The following is a 14,371-nucleotide window of genomic DNA, read 5'->3' as shown; positions in this document are numbered from 1 at the left end:
AGGAACTCCTGCTATGAATTCAACACCTCAGTTCTGCCATTTGCTATGACTTCCAGCAGTTCACATCACTTCTCAGAGTCCATAAAATTGTGACAAACGAGTGCTCCCAGGACACTGCTGGGACGATTAAGGAGCCCTGCACACAGGGCCTGGGGCACAGAAATTGCTGGCTTTGAGAATGTGGGTCCCTTCCTGCCCCCCCTACCCCCTCCCCCTTCCTCCATGCCCAGGGTGGCCTCCCACACCTGCTTAGCATGTCAGAGAGGATGTCCAGGGCTTCCAGTTGCACAGCCACATCCTCCTGCTGAGCGATGGCACTGGTGAGCTGGCCTGTGATCTTCCGGCACACGTTGGTTGCCAGGCCAGAGCCTGCACAGAGCACAAAGAAGGCACAGTGAAGCCCAGGGCTGGCCCCCACTTGTGGTTGGCCTGTGCTCTGGTTGTGTTTCTGACCCCACATCTCCCAAATCCTGCTGACCAGGGAAGCCAGGGCTTAAGTGGTCCATGGTTTGACCAGAGTCTGAAACTAAAAGAGACATTTGGGAAGCTAAAGAACTGAGAGCCTTCCTGCTGGCTGATTCACCCCACACCTGAGCCTTCTGCCTTCTGCCTTCCAGTGGGGAGGCAGGAGAAGTTATGCACTTCTTTTCTAGACTCCCTTGCTGCCAGGAGGGGCCAGGTGACCTCATTCTGGCCAGTGAGATGCAGGTCAAAGTCTTCTGGGGATCAGGGGCTTTTCTTACAGAGGGCAAGAGACATGAGCAGAGACTCAGCCTTGTCCTAATTGAGCTTCTAAATGAATTGCTGCAGGAGTTCCTGCTGTGGTGCAGTGGGTTAAGAACCTAACTGCAGTGGCTCAGGTAACTGCAGAAGGGTGGGTTTATCTCCAGCCCAGGGCAGTGTGTTAAAGGATGTGGTGGATCCGGTGATGCTGCAGCTGAGGCTCGGATTCAGTCTCTGGCCCTGGGAACTTCCATGTGCTGCAGCTGTGGCCATAAAATAAATAAATGAATTGCTGCAAAAATGGAGTGGCTGATTCCTCCAGAATTATGTGAGAAAAGCAGCCCCCTACTACTTCTACTAAGCTGTCTGCCATTACTAGCAGCTAAAAGCATCCCTGAAACAGAGCCATGAAGTTAAATAGATCTGGGTCTGAATTCCCTGCCACTCACTAGCTGATTGGCCTTGGATAAGTCCCTTCACCTCTCTGAACCTCAGTTTATTTAATCACAACCTAGGACAAATAAAAAACGCACCCAGTCCCTGGGCCTTGGGTACCTGTGGCTGCAGGGGGGAGCTCTGACAGCACGGTCTTGAGGCCAATGCCCGCGATGTCCCGAAGCTGCTCCTTGTCCGAACGCATGTTGGCACAGAGGGCATCCACGATGGTCTCTACCTGGTACTCCTTCACTTTGCCCACCAGAGGCCCCAGGCTGAGACGAGGAGGGAGGCGGTCTAAAAGCCCAGGCTCAGCCTGAGTCAGGCTGCCCCTGTGTCCCCTCCTGACTGTGGGGCTACATGTGCTAAGGAAGAGGCCCCAGATCAAAGGGGACTCTCAATTTTGCCAGAAAGAGACGTGCCAATATTATCCCAAACCTGCACCTCCTTCCAGGCTTTGCAGCTCAGTAAACGGCCAAACCATCGAACCCATTAACCTCAGCTGGAAACCAAAGAAGACCAAGAGCAAGGTTCTCAAACTTGCGTGTGGATTAGACTCTCTAGGAGAACTTGTTAAAATACAGCTTGCTGGGCCCCACCTCAGATTTTTAGACTTAGGGGGTCTAGGTGGGGCCTGAGAATTTACATTTCTAGCAAGTTCCCAGTTGCTGCTGGCGGTCCAAGGACCACACTGCAGGAACCTCTGCATTAGAGTCTTGCTTCTCCAAGTGTGGTCACACATCTGCATCATCAGCACTTCCTGGAACTTGTCAGAAATACAGAAGCTCAGGTCCTACCTGAGCTACTAAACCAGAATTTGTGGTTCAGCAAAAATCCTCAGGGGATTCAAATTCACAGTAAAGTTTAAGAACCACACCAGACACGCTGGTTTTCAGCCCTAACTTCGAAATCCCAGTTAAAATGCAAAGTGCCTGGGGCCTTTTAAGGAATTGGTACCCAGGTGGCAGCTCCAGAGATTCTGAGTTAATTGGCTACAGGTGTGGCCTGGACACTGGGGAGCTTTTTTAAATTCTCCAGATGATTCCAACAGTGTGGTCAAGGCTGGGATCCTCTGACCTAAGGCTGGTTCTCAGAGGGTGAGCTTTAGAATGCAGATTCCCAGGTGTGTTATCCTCATCGGCTGCCCCAGCCCCCTCCAGGATCAGAAGCCCTGGATGGGGAGCACACAGTTTAAACAGGGGTCCCAAGTGGCTGTAGTGCACACCGGTTTGCAAATTCTTGACTTCTTTCTCCATCCAAGTAATCACAGGTCCTCCCACTCTATCTCCTATAGCACAGGTTCCTGGCAAGGGTGATACTGCCCCTGGGGGAGTTTCGGAAATTTATTGGCGGCAGGGTGGGGGGTGTCTTCTATCATCATCATAACTAGTGAGATGGCACTTCTGACTTTTATTGAAGCGGGGGTGGGCGTAGTCTGGATGATAGAAAGACAACATTACATAACAAACCATGTTCCATGGCCCACTATGGTTTCTAAAATCCCACTGGGCATTCACATAGGTAAAAAGCCTTTCTATAATTATCTGAGTGCAAAACCTAATTTCATTTTATGTATAAGCACAAGGTACTATTTTACCCTTTTTAAATATACTCTAAAACTTCCCAAAATGTAGTTACCAGGTACATCGAAGGAAGACTGTACTTTGCTTTCCTGGAAAATTTTACCAGGAGATGGTCACCATTTCTGAAAATCTCATCAGAGCAATGCTGCTCGTAATACCTGAGACCTCAACAACCGCACCTGTCACCGCCTGCTTCCTCCTGCCTCAGCACTCAGAGCACGCCTACGCTCAGGTGCAGGCTTTTTTTTTTTTTTCTTTGCCTTTTCTAGGGCCGCACCTGCGGCATTTGGAGGTTCCCAGGCTAGGAGTCTAATCAGAGCTGTAGCCGCCAGCCTACGCCACAGCCACAGCAACGCGGGATCTGAGCTGCATCTGCAATCTACACCACAGCTCATGGCAACGCTGGATCCTTAACCCACTGAGCGAGGCCAGGGATCCAACCCACAACCTCATGGTTCCTAGTCAGATTTGTTAACCACTGAGCCACAACCGGAACTCCTCAGGTGCAGGCTTCTCATGACTTCATTACACAACGTGCCTGAGTATCTACATGCCAAAGCACATGCTTTCATACTATCAACTACATTCCTTCTATTTCTCCTTTCTTCTCCAGTTTTGGGCATTTTATACTGTTATGCAATCATATGTAGAGGCAGGTTCTATTATGTCTGAATTTCATTTCATGATAAGAGTATTTCAGGGAGTTCCCATCATGGCTCAGGAGTTAATGAATCTGACTAGGAACCATGAGGTTTCAGGTTCAATCCCTGGCCTTGCTCAGTGGAGTAAGGATCCAGCGTTGCCGTGAGCTGTGGTGTAGGTCACAGATGCAGCTTGGATCCCCTGTTGCTGTGGCTGTGGAGTAGGCCAGTGAACAGCTCCAATTAGACCCCTAGCCTGGGAACCTCCATATGGTGCGAGGGAGGCCCTAAAAGGACAAAAGACCAAAAAAAAAAAAAAAAAAAAAAGAGTATTTCAGACTATGTGTTATTAAAAGGGGCTATGGGTTCTGCTAGTAAAAAACCAGTCCGCCTGATCTCCATCGGCAGAGGATGTGCCCAGACGACAAACCTGAACATGTCTTGTGCCTGCATGAAACACTGCTGAATTCCTCTGCTCTCAGGATCAAGGTGAAATTCACTAGCAGCACAGAATGCCCGGATCTAGCCCCAATTGAGAGGCAGTGCTCCAATTCTCTGTTGATTGTTGACCCCTGCCATTCCTTAGCCCCTGCACCCCCCAACCTGCCCCACGTCCTGCACCTACCCCTTCTTGCTTTTTCAGCTCTGGGGCTAACTGGCAAAGGTCTCAGGACCACCTGATGCCTACAGCGAAGGCTCTGGGGCCCCCACACCCTCTCAATCTTCACCACTCCTGCGCACACCAGCCTGACCTCCCAGCTGCCAGCACCTGCATCGGAAAACCTGAGGGCTTTCTATGGCGGAAGGTGCCAGGAAATGCAGAACTCTCCACCTACCTGGAGCAGCCTGAACCAGGGAGAGCTAGTAGGTGGGAACACCCCTAGGGGCAGGTCCTACACCATGTCCCCATCCCATCCCAGAGGTCCCCAGCAGTGTTAAGCTCCACTTGCCACAGCAGTACTTGCTTGATAACACACGCTTTCCTGCTTTCCTTCCTCCCTGACTCACTTCCCTATCCCCCTACTGGAGTTTCCTGGGATCACCTCCCCTATAAACTTAAACTAGAATCCTTGCTACAGGGTGTATTTCTGGTGAAACCCAGACCAAGGTACTGCCCAGCTGCAAAGGTGCTCCCAGAGCTGCTTAGCAATTCTTCCCCCAGAGACTATACCCGAAAGGGGCGACCCTGGTGCCCTTTCACGGGCAGGCACCCTCCCATTCCCACCAGGGCCAGCACTCACCACTTGACCGCCAGGTTCTGCACCTCCCCGTTCTTGTCCTCCAGGAGCCTAAGCAGCATCTTTACTACCTTGCGCTCACTGTCCTCGTCCAGCTGGATGGAGTCCTTCTGCAGCTCTGACATCAGGTCACTGGTGGCCATGAACCTAGGCAGGGAGGGCAGAGGAGGACTGGTGAGCAGCTCCAGGGCCCCAGTGATTTGGTTAGTACCTCAGATTTCCCCAAGAAGCAGACCTTGATACAAAGAGTCAAAGGCAGTCCAGGACAAGGTGGTCATCTGAGCTGTGGCCACAGTCAGGCTACCATAGGAAGACCCATAGGTGAGACACTGAGAGCCCCAAGGTGGTAGCCCAAGGGCACAGCATCGCAGCTAAAGGTTTCAAAGGGCTTCAAAGCTGGTGACTCCTGCTCCTTCCATTTATGCATATGTGGGCAAGTATTTCACCTCTCTGAGCCTTTTTTTACCTGTCTGAAAAGTGGGGTTGTATGGAAGATAAAATTAAATAGTGTATGTGTTGTGCTTAGCACATGGGAAGCAGTCAGTAAGTGCCCCCCATGATTATAACGGTTAGAAGGTCGAACAGACACCTTGCAACCAAGTCAGGAGTCAGCAAGAAGCCTCTCTACTGACAGATGGAAGGGAGCCAGCCATGCCCACCCCCACCTCAGAGAATGGATTCTGCCCCAGTGGTTTTCAAACTGCAGCCACATCTCCTGGGCTTGTTAAACCCTGCTGGGCCCTGGGTTGCTGAATCAGAAAAGTCTGAGCTGGGGCCCCAAAATTTTCTTTTTTTTTTTTTTTTTTGGCCATCCCATGACATATGGTGTTCCCAGGCCAGGGATCAGATCCAAGCTGTAGCTACAGCAACACTGGATCCTTTAACCCAATGTGCCAGGTCAGGGATCGAACCTGCAGAGGTGCTGCCGATCCATTGCGCCAGAGCAGGAACTCCAAAATTTGCATTTCTAGCAAGTTTCTTCTGTAGGGACACACTCTCCAGGTTCTCCCCAGGCCCATGGCACCCATTTGTTGGCTCCCGCAGGCACGTAAGAACAGCAAGGAGATGCCATGAGGTCCAGCTCAGAGCACAGCAGCCTCAGAGAAAGCATCTGGCCTTTGCAAACCCATCAGGCCACTCTGCCTCCTCATACCAGCCTTGCTTTCTAGCTTGAGCAAGTCCACCAAGAACCCCCCCACACACACACCCAAGCCTCCTATGGTAAAATCGGCCACAGTAGGATTCCAGCCTCACCTTTGCAGGACCGCTGCTAGATGTCACAGTGGCTCCCAGGGCCCTGCAGGGAGGGCCCCTGTCGATGTCATAGCTATTTATTTTGAACAGCTGGGATAAGCCTCAAGCTGCCTAGAGAAGGCAGCTGGGTTCAAAGCAAGGAGGGGATGGCAGGGCACACTATGCCTACCTCTGAGCCTGGCCACTGCAGAAGCAGCCAAGGTAAGGTGAAGGAAGCAAACTGGATCTGAGCCAGAACAGGACTGGGGTAGGCACACAAACTCCTAAGACTGTCCAGCTGAGACAATGTTCAGAGAAGGCAGGCAGAGTCCTGAAGCTGTGTTTCTGCTGCAGTTCAGGGAGACTCAGACCAGCCAGGCAATCCAAGGGATGTGCTCCTTTGCCCAAGACAGGCCTCCTGCCCTCCTCTTTCTTCTCCACCTACAGAACTCCTATTCATCTGTCAAGGGCCCAGCTCAAATGTCCCATTCTCAGAGAAGACTCCTCTGACCACCCTGCCTTATTCCTCACCTGCACACTCTAAGCACACTCGGTTCCCCTGGGGAGGGCCCTCTCCATCATAGCATTTCACAGTGCACTGCAAGCCTGATCACCAGTGTCTCCCCCATTAAACCGTGAACTCACAGAGGTCAGTTCAACTCTGGGACTCCAGGCCCAGCAAACAACAGGTTCAAAGAGGGCCCGATGAGGCAAGCTGAGGACAGGAGGAGAGGGAAGGTCAAAGCTAGCCCCTAACAGGGCTCAGGGCCAAACTGCTGTGTGGAAATCCAAACTCAGAAGCCAATCCTTCTGAAATAGGCCTCAGTGTTCAGATACCCCAAGTTCCTGCAAACAGGAACTCTGAGATACTCACAACTCTCTGAGATGCATATGTGTGTGGAGGTGGTAAAAGCAGGGTATACAGGATTATATATCACTTGGTAGATAAGAGCTTGGGCACTGAAGTTTGGCTTTAAGTAAATATACGGGCCCTGCCACTTATCACCTGGGTGACCTTGAGCAATTAACTTCTCTCTCAGCCTCAATTTTTCCATTTATAAAAGGGGAATTTTCTTTGCCCCAATTCATAACATCCTTGGGAGGTTTCAATAAGACAACCAGCTTTTAGCATGAGGTAGATGAGGAAACTAGACCCCTAGAGGTTGTGAGAACCACCCAGGACCGCACAGCAAGTTGGGAAGAGAATCAGCCCACCAGTCAGGTCTCCTGGCTCCTCAACCCATGTTAACCAATATGACTGTATTTTCAAGAAATGATGTGGGAGGAGGTCCCCCTGCAGTGCAATAGGATTGGTGGCATCTCTGGGGCACTGAGACGCAGGTTCAATCCCTGGCTCGGCAGAATGGATTAAAGGATCCAGTGTTGCTGCAGCTACAGCACAGGTTGCAAGTGCAGCTTTCATCTGATCCCTAGCATGAGAATTCCAAATCTGCAGGGGGGCCAGAAAAGAAATGATGTGGAAATTCCTGCAAGACCCCTCAGTTGGAGTCTGAGTAGGAACAGAGTCACCCCCTGGCCACAGAGTCGGGGCCTAGGGACAACAGGGATCAAAAACTTCTTCTACCTGCCTGGGACCCCCACTTGCAGTCACCAGCCACCTCCAGAAGCCACAGGACACAGTAACACAGTCTCAGTTTCATTCCAGAGAAACCCTAGAGGCAATTCAGCTAAACATTCAGCCACATGGGTGCCTGGACAGCTGGTCAGCAGGACCCAGCTCCCATGGTATTTAGACTTTAAAAATAGACACCATCCTCATATGCTTGGGGTGGTTTTAAGTGTTCTCAGGGCCGCTGGCAGAGCAGCCTGAAAAGGCTTCTCAGGCTCTAGTTGGAGGCCAGTTCCCCCTCCTGGAGCTTGGACTTGAGGCCCTAGACAGTGGTGCAGATCTCATTGTCGGCCACTGGCCGGCTGTGTGACCTTGGGCAAGTCACATCACCTCTCCAGGCCTTTGGAGAATAGGAAGAACAGTCACTACTACCCAGGAGGACTGAATGAGATTACAGTGGACTGCAGGGAATCTGGACATGGAAAACATTCACTGAGCACCTACTGTGTACCCAGAACAGGCTCTGGGACCCAAAAAGAGAGCACATGGTCCAGTGGTCCAGGTGCTTAGTCTCCCTGGCTTAAGAAGTGATACAGCAGAAATACAGGGCGGGGAGGTGCTTTACCCTGCCTGGGTATCAGGAGGCATCTCAAAGAGGTGACAACTGAGTAGGACCCAGTCAGGTGAAGTGGGGAAATGAAGAGGCAGACAAAGAACATCCAGATAAAGGCCCAGAGTGGGGAGAGGGCTGGCAGATTTGATTTCTGATGTGTGTAGAATTACAACAATGACCAACTATTAAGTGCTTACCTGGGGCCAGCCTCTAATCTAAGCATCCCACATGTATTAACTCATTTACATCTTTACACCAGCCATCGGGGTGGGTTCTGTTATCATACTCATTTTATAGAAACAGAAGCTAAGGCTCAAAGGGATTAAGCAGCTTGTCCAGAGTCACACAGCCAGTAAGTGGTTGCAGGCAGAATCTGAACTCAGGACTGTGACTCAGAGGCTCTACTAAAGTGGGGGCTCTTGAGGGGTGCTGAGGAATGAGTTGCAGAAGGCAGGGGTCCAAACAGGAAAGTAGGACCTGGATCTCCTCACCTGTCAGATGGCCTTGCTAAGATCTCAGTCTCTGTGTTAGACTGACCTGGATGTAGACTCCGTTTCTTCACTTACTTGTTTTCTGAGTACACCTGGGCCCTTTAGCCCCTGAGCCTCACTCTCCCTGTCTGTAAAATAGGGATAAAGTGGCAGAATATTCAATGGGTGGGCGTGTCATCTATGTTATGTCTGAGGATTTCTTTTAGCTTAGAGGGTCCAGAACCGGCTGTGTGACCATGGGTAAAGCCTTTCCCCTCTCTGGGCCTTAGTTTCCAGAGGAGGAGGAGGCTGGACCAGAAAGGGAGTGGCCTACAAAACCTGGAAGCCCCACCCCAACCAGCACCTACCTGGGTCTGCAAAGCCACCCCGCCCAACCCCCTCCCTCAAGCGGTTCAGAGCAAACTAAAGAGGGGAGAGAATGGGAAGTGCAGGGAGGAGGCCTGGGATGATTTTGAGGAAAAGAGAGCAGAGCTGAGGGTACGATGACAAAGTCAGCCCTGGGGGCTGAGGTTCCAGGAAGGTAGGGGGTTTCAATGCGGAGAAGCGGCAGCAGTCGCTGGGATCCTCGAGGACAGGCCGAGGGCTCCAGTGCGGGTTGCGGTGAAGGGCCTGGACCCATCCACTGCGGGGAGAGATGCGGGCTGGGCACAACTGAAGAGCGGAGAGGCTGAGGAAGGGTGCAGAGGGGCGAGCTGCGGCTCTGATGCGGGACGGGAGGCAGGGGCTGAAGTTTGCACGGTGGGAGACGCAGCTGGAGTGGAGTCACGGAGAGGGCAGGGCGGCCATGTGCGGGCCAGGGGCCGGGGACACCGAGGCGGGGAGGGGGCGCCTGGAAGAAGCGGGGAGAGGAGAGCCTGACGCGGGGAGAAGAGGCAGGGGCTGCAGAGTCCTGGGGCCGGGCCGGCGCTTGGGGAAGGGAAGGCGGGGGGTTTCGGAGCAGGGCGGAGAGGCGGGGGCCGAGCAGCAGGACGCACCTGAAGTCCTTGTCGCTGGATGTCATCTTCTCCAGGAGGCTGGAGATGTGGAAAGCGGCGGTGCTCATGGTGGCTGCGCCGCGGGGCCGCCGGCGGGAGAGAATATGGCGGCGCGAGGCCCCCTCCCCCGCTGCGCGCGGGCTGCGCTCGGCGGCCAGAAATAGCAGCCCCCGCCCCGCCCAGCTGCGCCGCGCTCGCCTTGGCCTTGGCCGCCGCTGCGGGAGGCGGAAGGGGCCCGCGAGGGGCTCCGCGGTCTCTCCGGGCGCCAGCCGCTGTCCGGGCCCCGGCGGACGGCCCATCACCGGCTTGCACACTCCCACAGACGGGGAGCTCACCACCTCTCAACTGACACCTCTGCCCTATTCCTGTGCGTCCCTTCGGCTCTGCTCAGGAGACACAGGCACGGTACCAGAGAGTCTCGGGTTCGAACCCCAGATGCGTCTGTGAAGCCTTGGCCAACTACTTGACTTCTCTAATCCTCAGCTTTCTCATTGGTAGCCATTCAGAAAAAGGGAGCTGCTCGTGTAAGTCTAGCCAACCAAAGCACTTCCACCCCCACCTGCTCCCCATCCTGGCCTACCCCAGAGCCAGACAGGATATGGAGTGTAGTCTGCCGCTCCAGGCCTCCTGCCTGCCACTCTCAACCCTCAGGCCATCGCGGTCTGTTTCTTCCCTTGAGGAAGAAATGCCCAGAGAGGCAAAGGGACTTGCTGCAAGTCACACAGCCCATGAGTTCAGGATGGAATCAGGACTGACCCCAGAGTGGGCAACAATCCTTACATGACCCTGCCCACAGTTTCTCTGAAGGTATGTACAAGCTCAGGGTGGAAGGATCTGTGGGAGGACAAGGAGAGTGGCAGAACTTTCCTGAATAGCCAGGAGGCTGCTCATCCTTGGGAGAGGGAGTAGCACACACAAGACAACCCAGGGTTCAAATCCCTGCAGGGTTGCTTCCTGACTGTGTGGTCTTGGGATAATGATCCAACCTCTCCCAGCTATGTTCTTCTCGCCCATTATATGGGGATAAAAGAAATCTTTATAATATGCTTCTTGGGTATCTGTTGCTGTGGGTTCCTGGGTTAAAGCAGCACTGCCCAACAGAACTTTCTGTAATGTGGGAAATATTCTGCATCTGCACTGCCCATGATGGTGGCCATGGCTTACAGGTGGATATTGAGCACTTGAAATGTGACTAGTGTGACCAAGGTACCAAATTCTTAATTCTGTTTACTTGTAATCAATTTTAAATAGGCACCTATGGCTATTGGCTACCATAGTGGACAATGCAGAAAGTAGGGACACAGCAGGGAACTAGAAATCCACAGCCCTTGCCCCTTTGGGCCCAATTATATAAGGAAAATAAGAGCTATACAGAAAACAAAAGCAGGTGAGGGCAAAGATAGAAAGTTCCTGGGTATGGAGGGGCAACTTTAGCCAAGGTGGTCAGGGAGGGACTTTTTTTTCCTCCCCTCTTTTTCTTTCTTTTCTTTCTTTCTTTCTTTTTTTTTTTTTTTTTTTTTTAGGTCTTTTGTCTATTTAGGGCTGCACCCTAGGCATATGGAAGTTCCCAGGCTAGGGTCAAATGGGAGCTACAGCTGCCAGCCTACACCACAGACACAGCAACACCAGATCTGAGCCGAGTCTTCGACCTACACCATAGCTCATGGCAACGCCGGATCCTTAACCCACTGAGCGAAGCCAAGAATCAAACCCGCTTCCTCATAGATACTAGTTGGGTTTGTTAACCACTGAACCACACAAGGGGAACTCCCCCCTCTTTTTCTTTTTTGACCACCACACAGCATATGGAGTTCCTGGGCCAGGGATCAGATCTGAGCTGCAGTTGTGTCCAACACTGCAGCTGTGGCAACGCCAGATCCTTAAGCCACTGTGCCGGGCTAGGGATCGAATTTGTGTCCTAGCACCCTAGGGATGCCACTGATCCCATTATGCTACAGCAGGAACTCCAGGGAGGGCCTTTTTTAAAGGAAGAGACATTTCGGGCTAAAATCTGAACAGATGAAGAGGAGGCAGCTGGGCAAAGATTTGTAAGAAGAGTTCCTCAGAGGGACCAGCAAGTGCAAAGGTCCTAAGGTGGGAACAAACTTGATGTACTTAAGAAAAGGCAATAGCTGGAGTGTGGTCAGAAGGGGTGAGGTCCCAGAGGTGGGCGGAAGCCAGACCATTCAGAGCCTTTCAGGCCAAGGTGAGGAGTTAGGATTTTATGTCAAAACTCTAAGGAGCCTCTAGAGGACATTAAGCAAGGAGGTGACATGATTGGTGTTTCGGAAAGACCCTTCTGGCTGCTGAGCAGTCCTGTAGTCAAGAAGGATGGGGTTGCATTAGGGGAGTGGTGGTGAAGGTGGGAAGAAGTGGACAGATTCGGATATATTATAGAAATAGAATAAATAATGACACAGCTACTTTGGAAAACAGTGTGGCAGTTTCTTACACTTAACATGTGACCCAGCAATTACATTCATAGGCATTTAGCCAAGAAAAATGAAAACATACATTGACACTAATACTTGCACATAAATGTTCATAGCAACTTTATTATAATCATCAAAAACAGGAAACAAATCAAATGTCCATCCACTGGTGAATGGAGCAATAAAAAGAAGTGAATTACCCTCAACAGAATGGGTAAATCTCAAGAACATTATGCTAAGTGAAAGGAGCCAGACACAAGAGTTTGCATGTTATTTTATTCCATTTGTGTGAGATGTACAAAAAAGGCAAAACTCTAATGAGAGAAATCAGATCAGTGGTTGCCAGGGGAGACTGGGTAGAAAGCGGTTTCAGGGAACTGTGTGGGGTGATGAAATGTTGTGTATCTATTGCAGTAGTGATTACATGACTGTATATATTGGTCAAAACTTATTGAGTTGGGCTCTTTAAAAAGGTGGACTTACTATACATAAATTACTCCTCAATAAAGGATAGGAGTCAATGAGATGGGAATATAGGGGGCTATAACTGACACACATAAAAAAATAATCATTACTTACACCTGGAACAAGTATTGGAAGGATGTAGAGAAACTGGAAACTTGTGCCCTGTTGGTGGGAATGTAAAATGGCACGGCCACTGTGGAAAACAGTATGGAAATTCCACAAAAATTTAAAACTATAACTACCATGCAATCCAGGAAGTCCACTTGGGAATATGTACCCAAGCGAATTGAAGGCGGGGTCTTAAAGAATTATTTGAATTATTTGTACAATGTTCACAGCAACATTATTCACATAGAAGCAACCCAAGTGCCCATGAATGAATAAGCAAAATGTGGTCTATATGTACAGTGGAATATTATTCAGCCTTAAAAAGGAAGGAAATTCTGACATCTGCTACAGTATGGATGAAACCTGAGGACTTTATGCTCAGTGAAAGAAGCCAAATCCTGTACAATTCCACACATACAAGGTTCTTAGAATAGTCACAGTAATAGAGATAGAAAGCAAAATGGTGGTTGCATGGGCTGGTGGTGGGAGGGAGTGTTTAACAGATACAGAGTTTCAGTTTTACAAGATGAAGCGTTATGGAGCAGGATGATGGTGATAGTTTTACAACATTATGAATGGATTTAACTCCACTGAAGTGTACACTTGAAAATAATTAAGACAGAGAGTTCCCTGGGAGCTCAGTGGGTTAAGGATCTGGCATTGTCACTCCTGTGGTGCAGGTTCCAGCCCTGGCCTGGGAACTTCCGTGTGCCATGGGCATGGCCAAAAAAAAAGTTAAGATTGCAAATTTTATATTTTACCATGATAAAAAAGCATTTTATATAATTCCATTCATCTCCTCTCATATCAACATTATTCATTTCACATATCTCTATGCTATAATCAATGCATTGTAGTGTTATTTAAGTCGATGGTTATCTTTTAGATCAATTAAGAATAAGAAAAATAAAAGACATTTCACTTTTACTTATTCCTTCTTTTCTTTATGTAAATCTCAATTTGTGATTGCTATAATCTTCTTTCTCCCTGAAAGACTTTAAATATTTCTTGCAGGGCACATCTGGCAGTGAATTCACTCAGGTGTTTGTATGAGGAAATCTTTGTTAGGTTTGCTGAGGGAGGAACACGCAAGACAGTTGGTAAAGCAAAAAAGAGATTTATTAAGGCATCAGAGTGGCATGGGCTGAGCTCAAGATGGTGCCAGCTGTGACTGTGAGGGGGTGCTAAGCCTATAAATGATCTGTGGCGAGAGTCTGTGGCTGGAGTTCATGGCAGAAACATGTGGCAGGAACGACAAAGAAGGAGGAGGGGACGGCCAAGGGAGCAGTAGGTGGGGAGGGGTAGGTAGTCAAGTCCTGTGAAAGAGGGCAGTTAATCCTTGTAGGTGGTTAATCTATGCTCCACATGCCAGGAAAGGGTGTAGATCTTGTGCTGGGCTGTACCCATGTCCGCAGCAGATCTCCAAGGTCAACAGTCCCATTCGGGATGTGGGGGTCTGTCTCCATCCTCCAGGGAACCTATCACTTTCTTTTTCCACTTTCTCTATAGGTAAAGTTTCTATAGGTGAAATTTTCTTTCTCCTGATAGCTTTCAAGTTTGTCTTTGATTTTTGTAGTTTGATATGCATACGTGTAGCTTTTTGGCATTTATCCTAATTGGTATTTTGTGAGCTTCTTGGATCTGTGGTTTGGGGGGTTGTCCTTAATTTGGAAAATTCTCAGCCATCATTCCTTCAGATAGTTCTTATATTAACTATGTTTCCTTATTTTCTGGGTCCTTGTTGCTTGGCGTCTGGTGCCCCTCTGACTGGGGAGAGACTTCCCTCCCAGGGTTAGCTAATTCCTAGAGATGGCAAACATCTCACCCAGGAGTGCATCTTTTATACACAAATCAATCATTCCAGA

At 50.1% G+C, this 14,371-nt stretch overlaps 1 protein-coding gene across 10 annotated transcripts in view; it reads right to left on the bottom strand.

The window, feature by feature from the left end:
• The window catches only part of CAND2 (cullin associated and neddylation dissociated 2 (putative)), a 28,414-nt gene extending 18,807 nt beyond the window's left edge, over positions 1-9,607 (bottom strand). Inside the window, exons 1-5 of one of the 10 annotated variants that reach the window (XM_084989477.1) lie at positions 6,044-8,655; positions 5,875-5,947; positions 4,624-4,767; positions 1,279-1,433; positions 246-369 (exon numbers count right to left, since the gene is read on the bottom strand). In XM_084989477.1, coding sequence (XP_084845603.1) covers positions 246-369; positions 1,279-1,433; positions 4,624-4,763 — 419 coding nt within the window. In that variant the 5' untranslated portion in view covers positions 4,764-4,767; positions 5,875-5,947; positions 6,044-8,655. Of the gene's footprint in view, positions 1-245; positions 370-1,278; positions 3,132-3,566; positions 4,768-5,874; positions 5,948-6,043; positions 8,656-9,501 lie in introns of those variants that run through there. The other 9 variants (XM_084989479.1, XM_084989481.1, XM_084989478.1 and 6 more) reach the window with 9 other exon arrangements.
• Positions 9,608-14,371: the final 4,764 nt, after the last annotated feature.

The sequence above is a fragment of the Sus scrofa genome, chromosome 13 (genome assembly GCF_054392235.1).
Source record: "Sus scrofa isolate SSC_HxYL_T2T_F1_AM1 chromosome 13, Sscrofa_HxYL_maternal_Yorkshire_Landrace_v2.0, whole genome shotgun sequence".
In the NCBI taxonomy this organism is placed as follows: domain Eukaryota; kingdom Metazoa; phylum Chordata; class Mammalia; order Artiodactyla; family Suidae; genus Sus; species Sus scrofa.
This window is presented reverse-complemented; position numbering and strand designations above follow the sequence as displayed.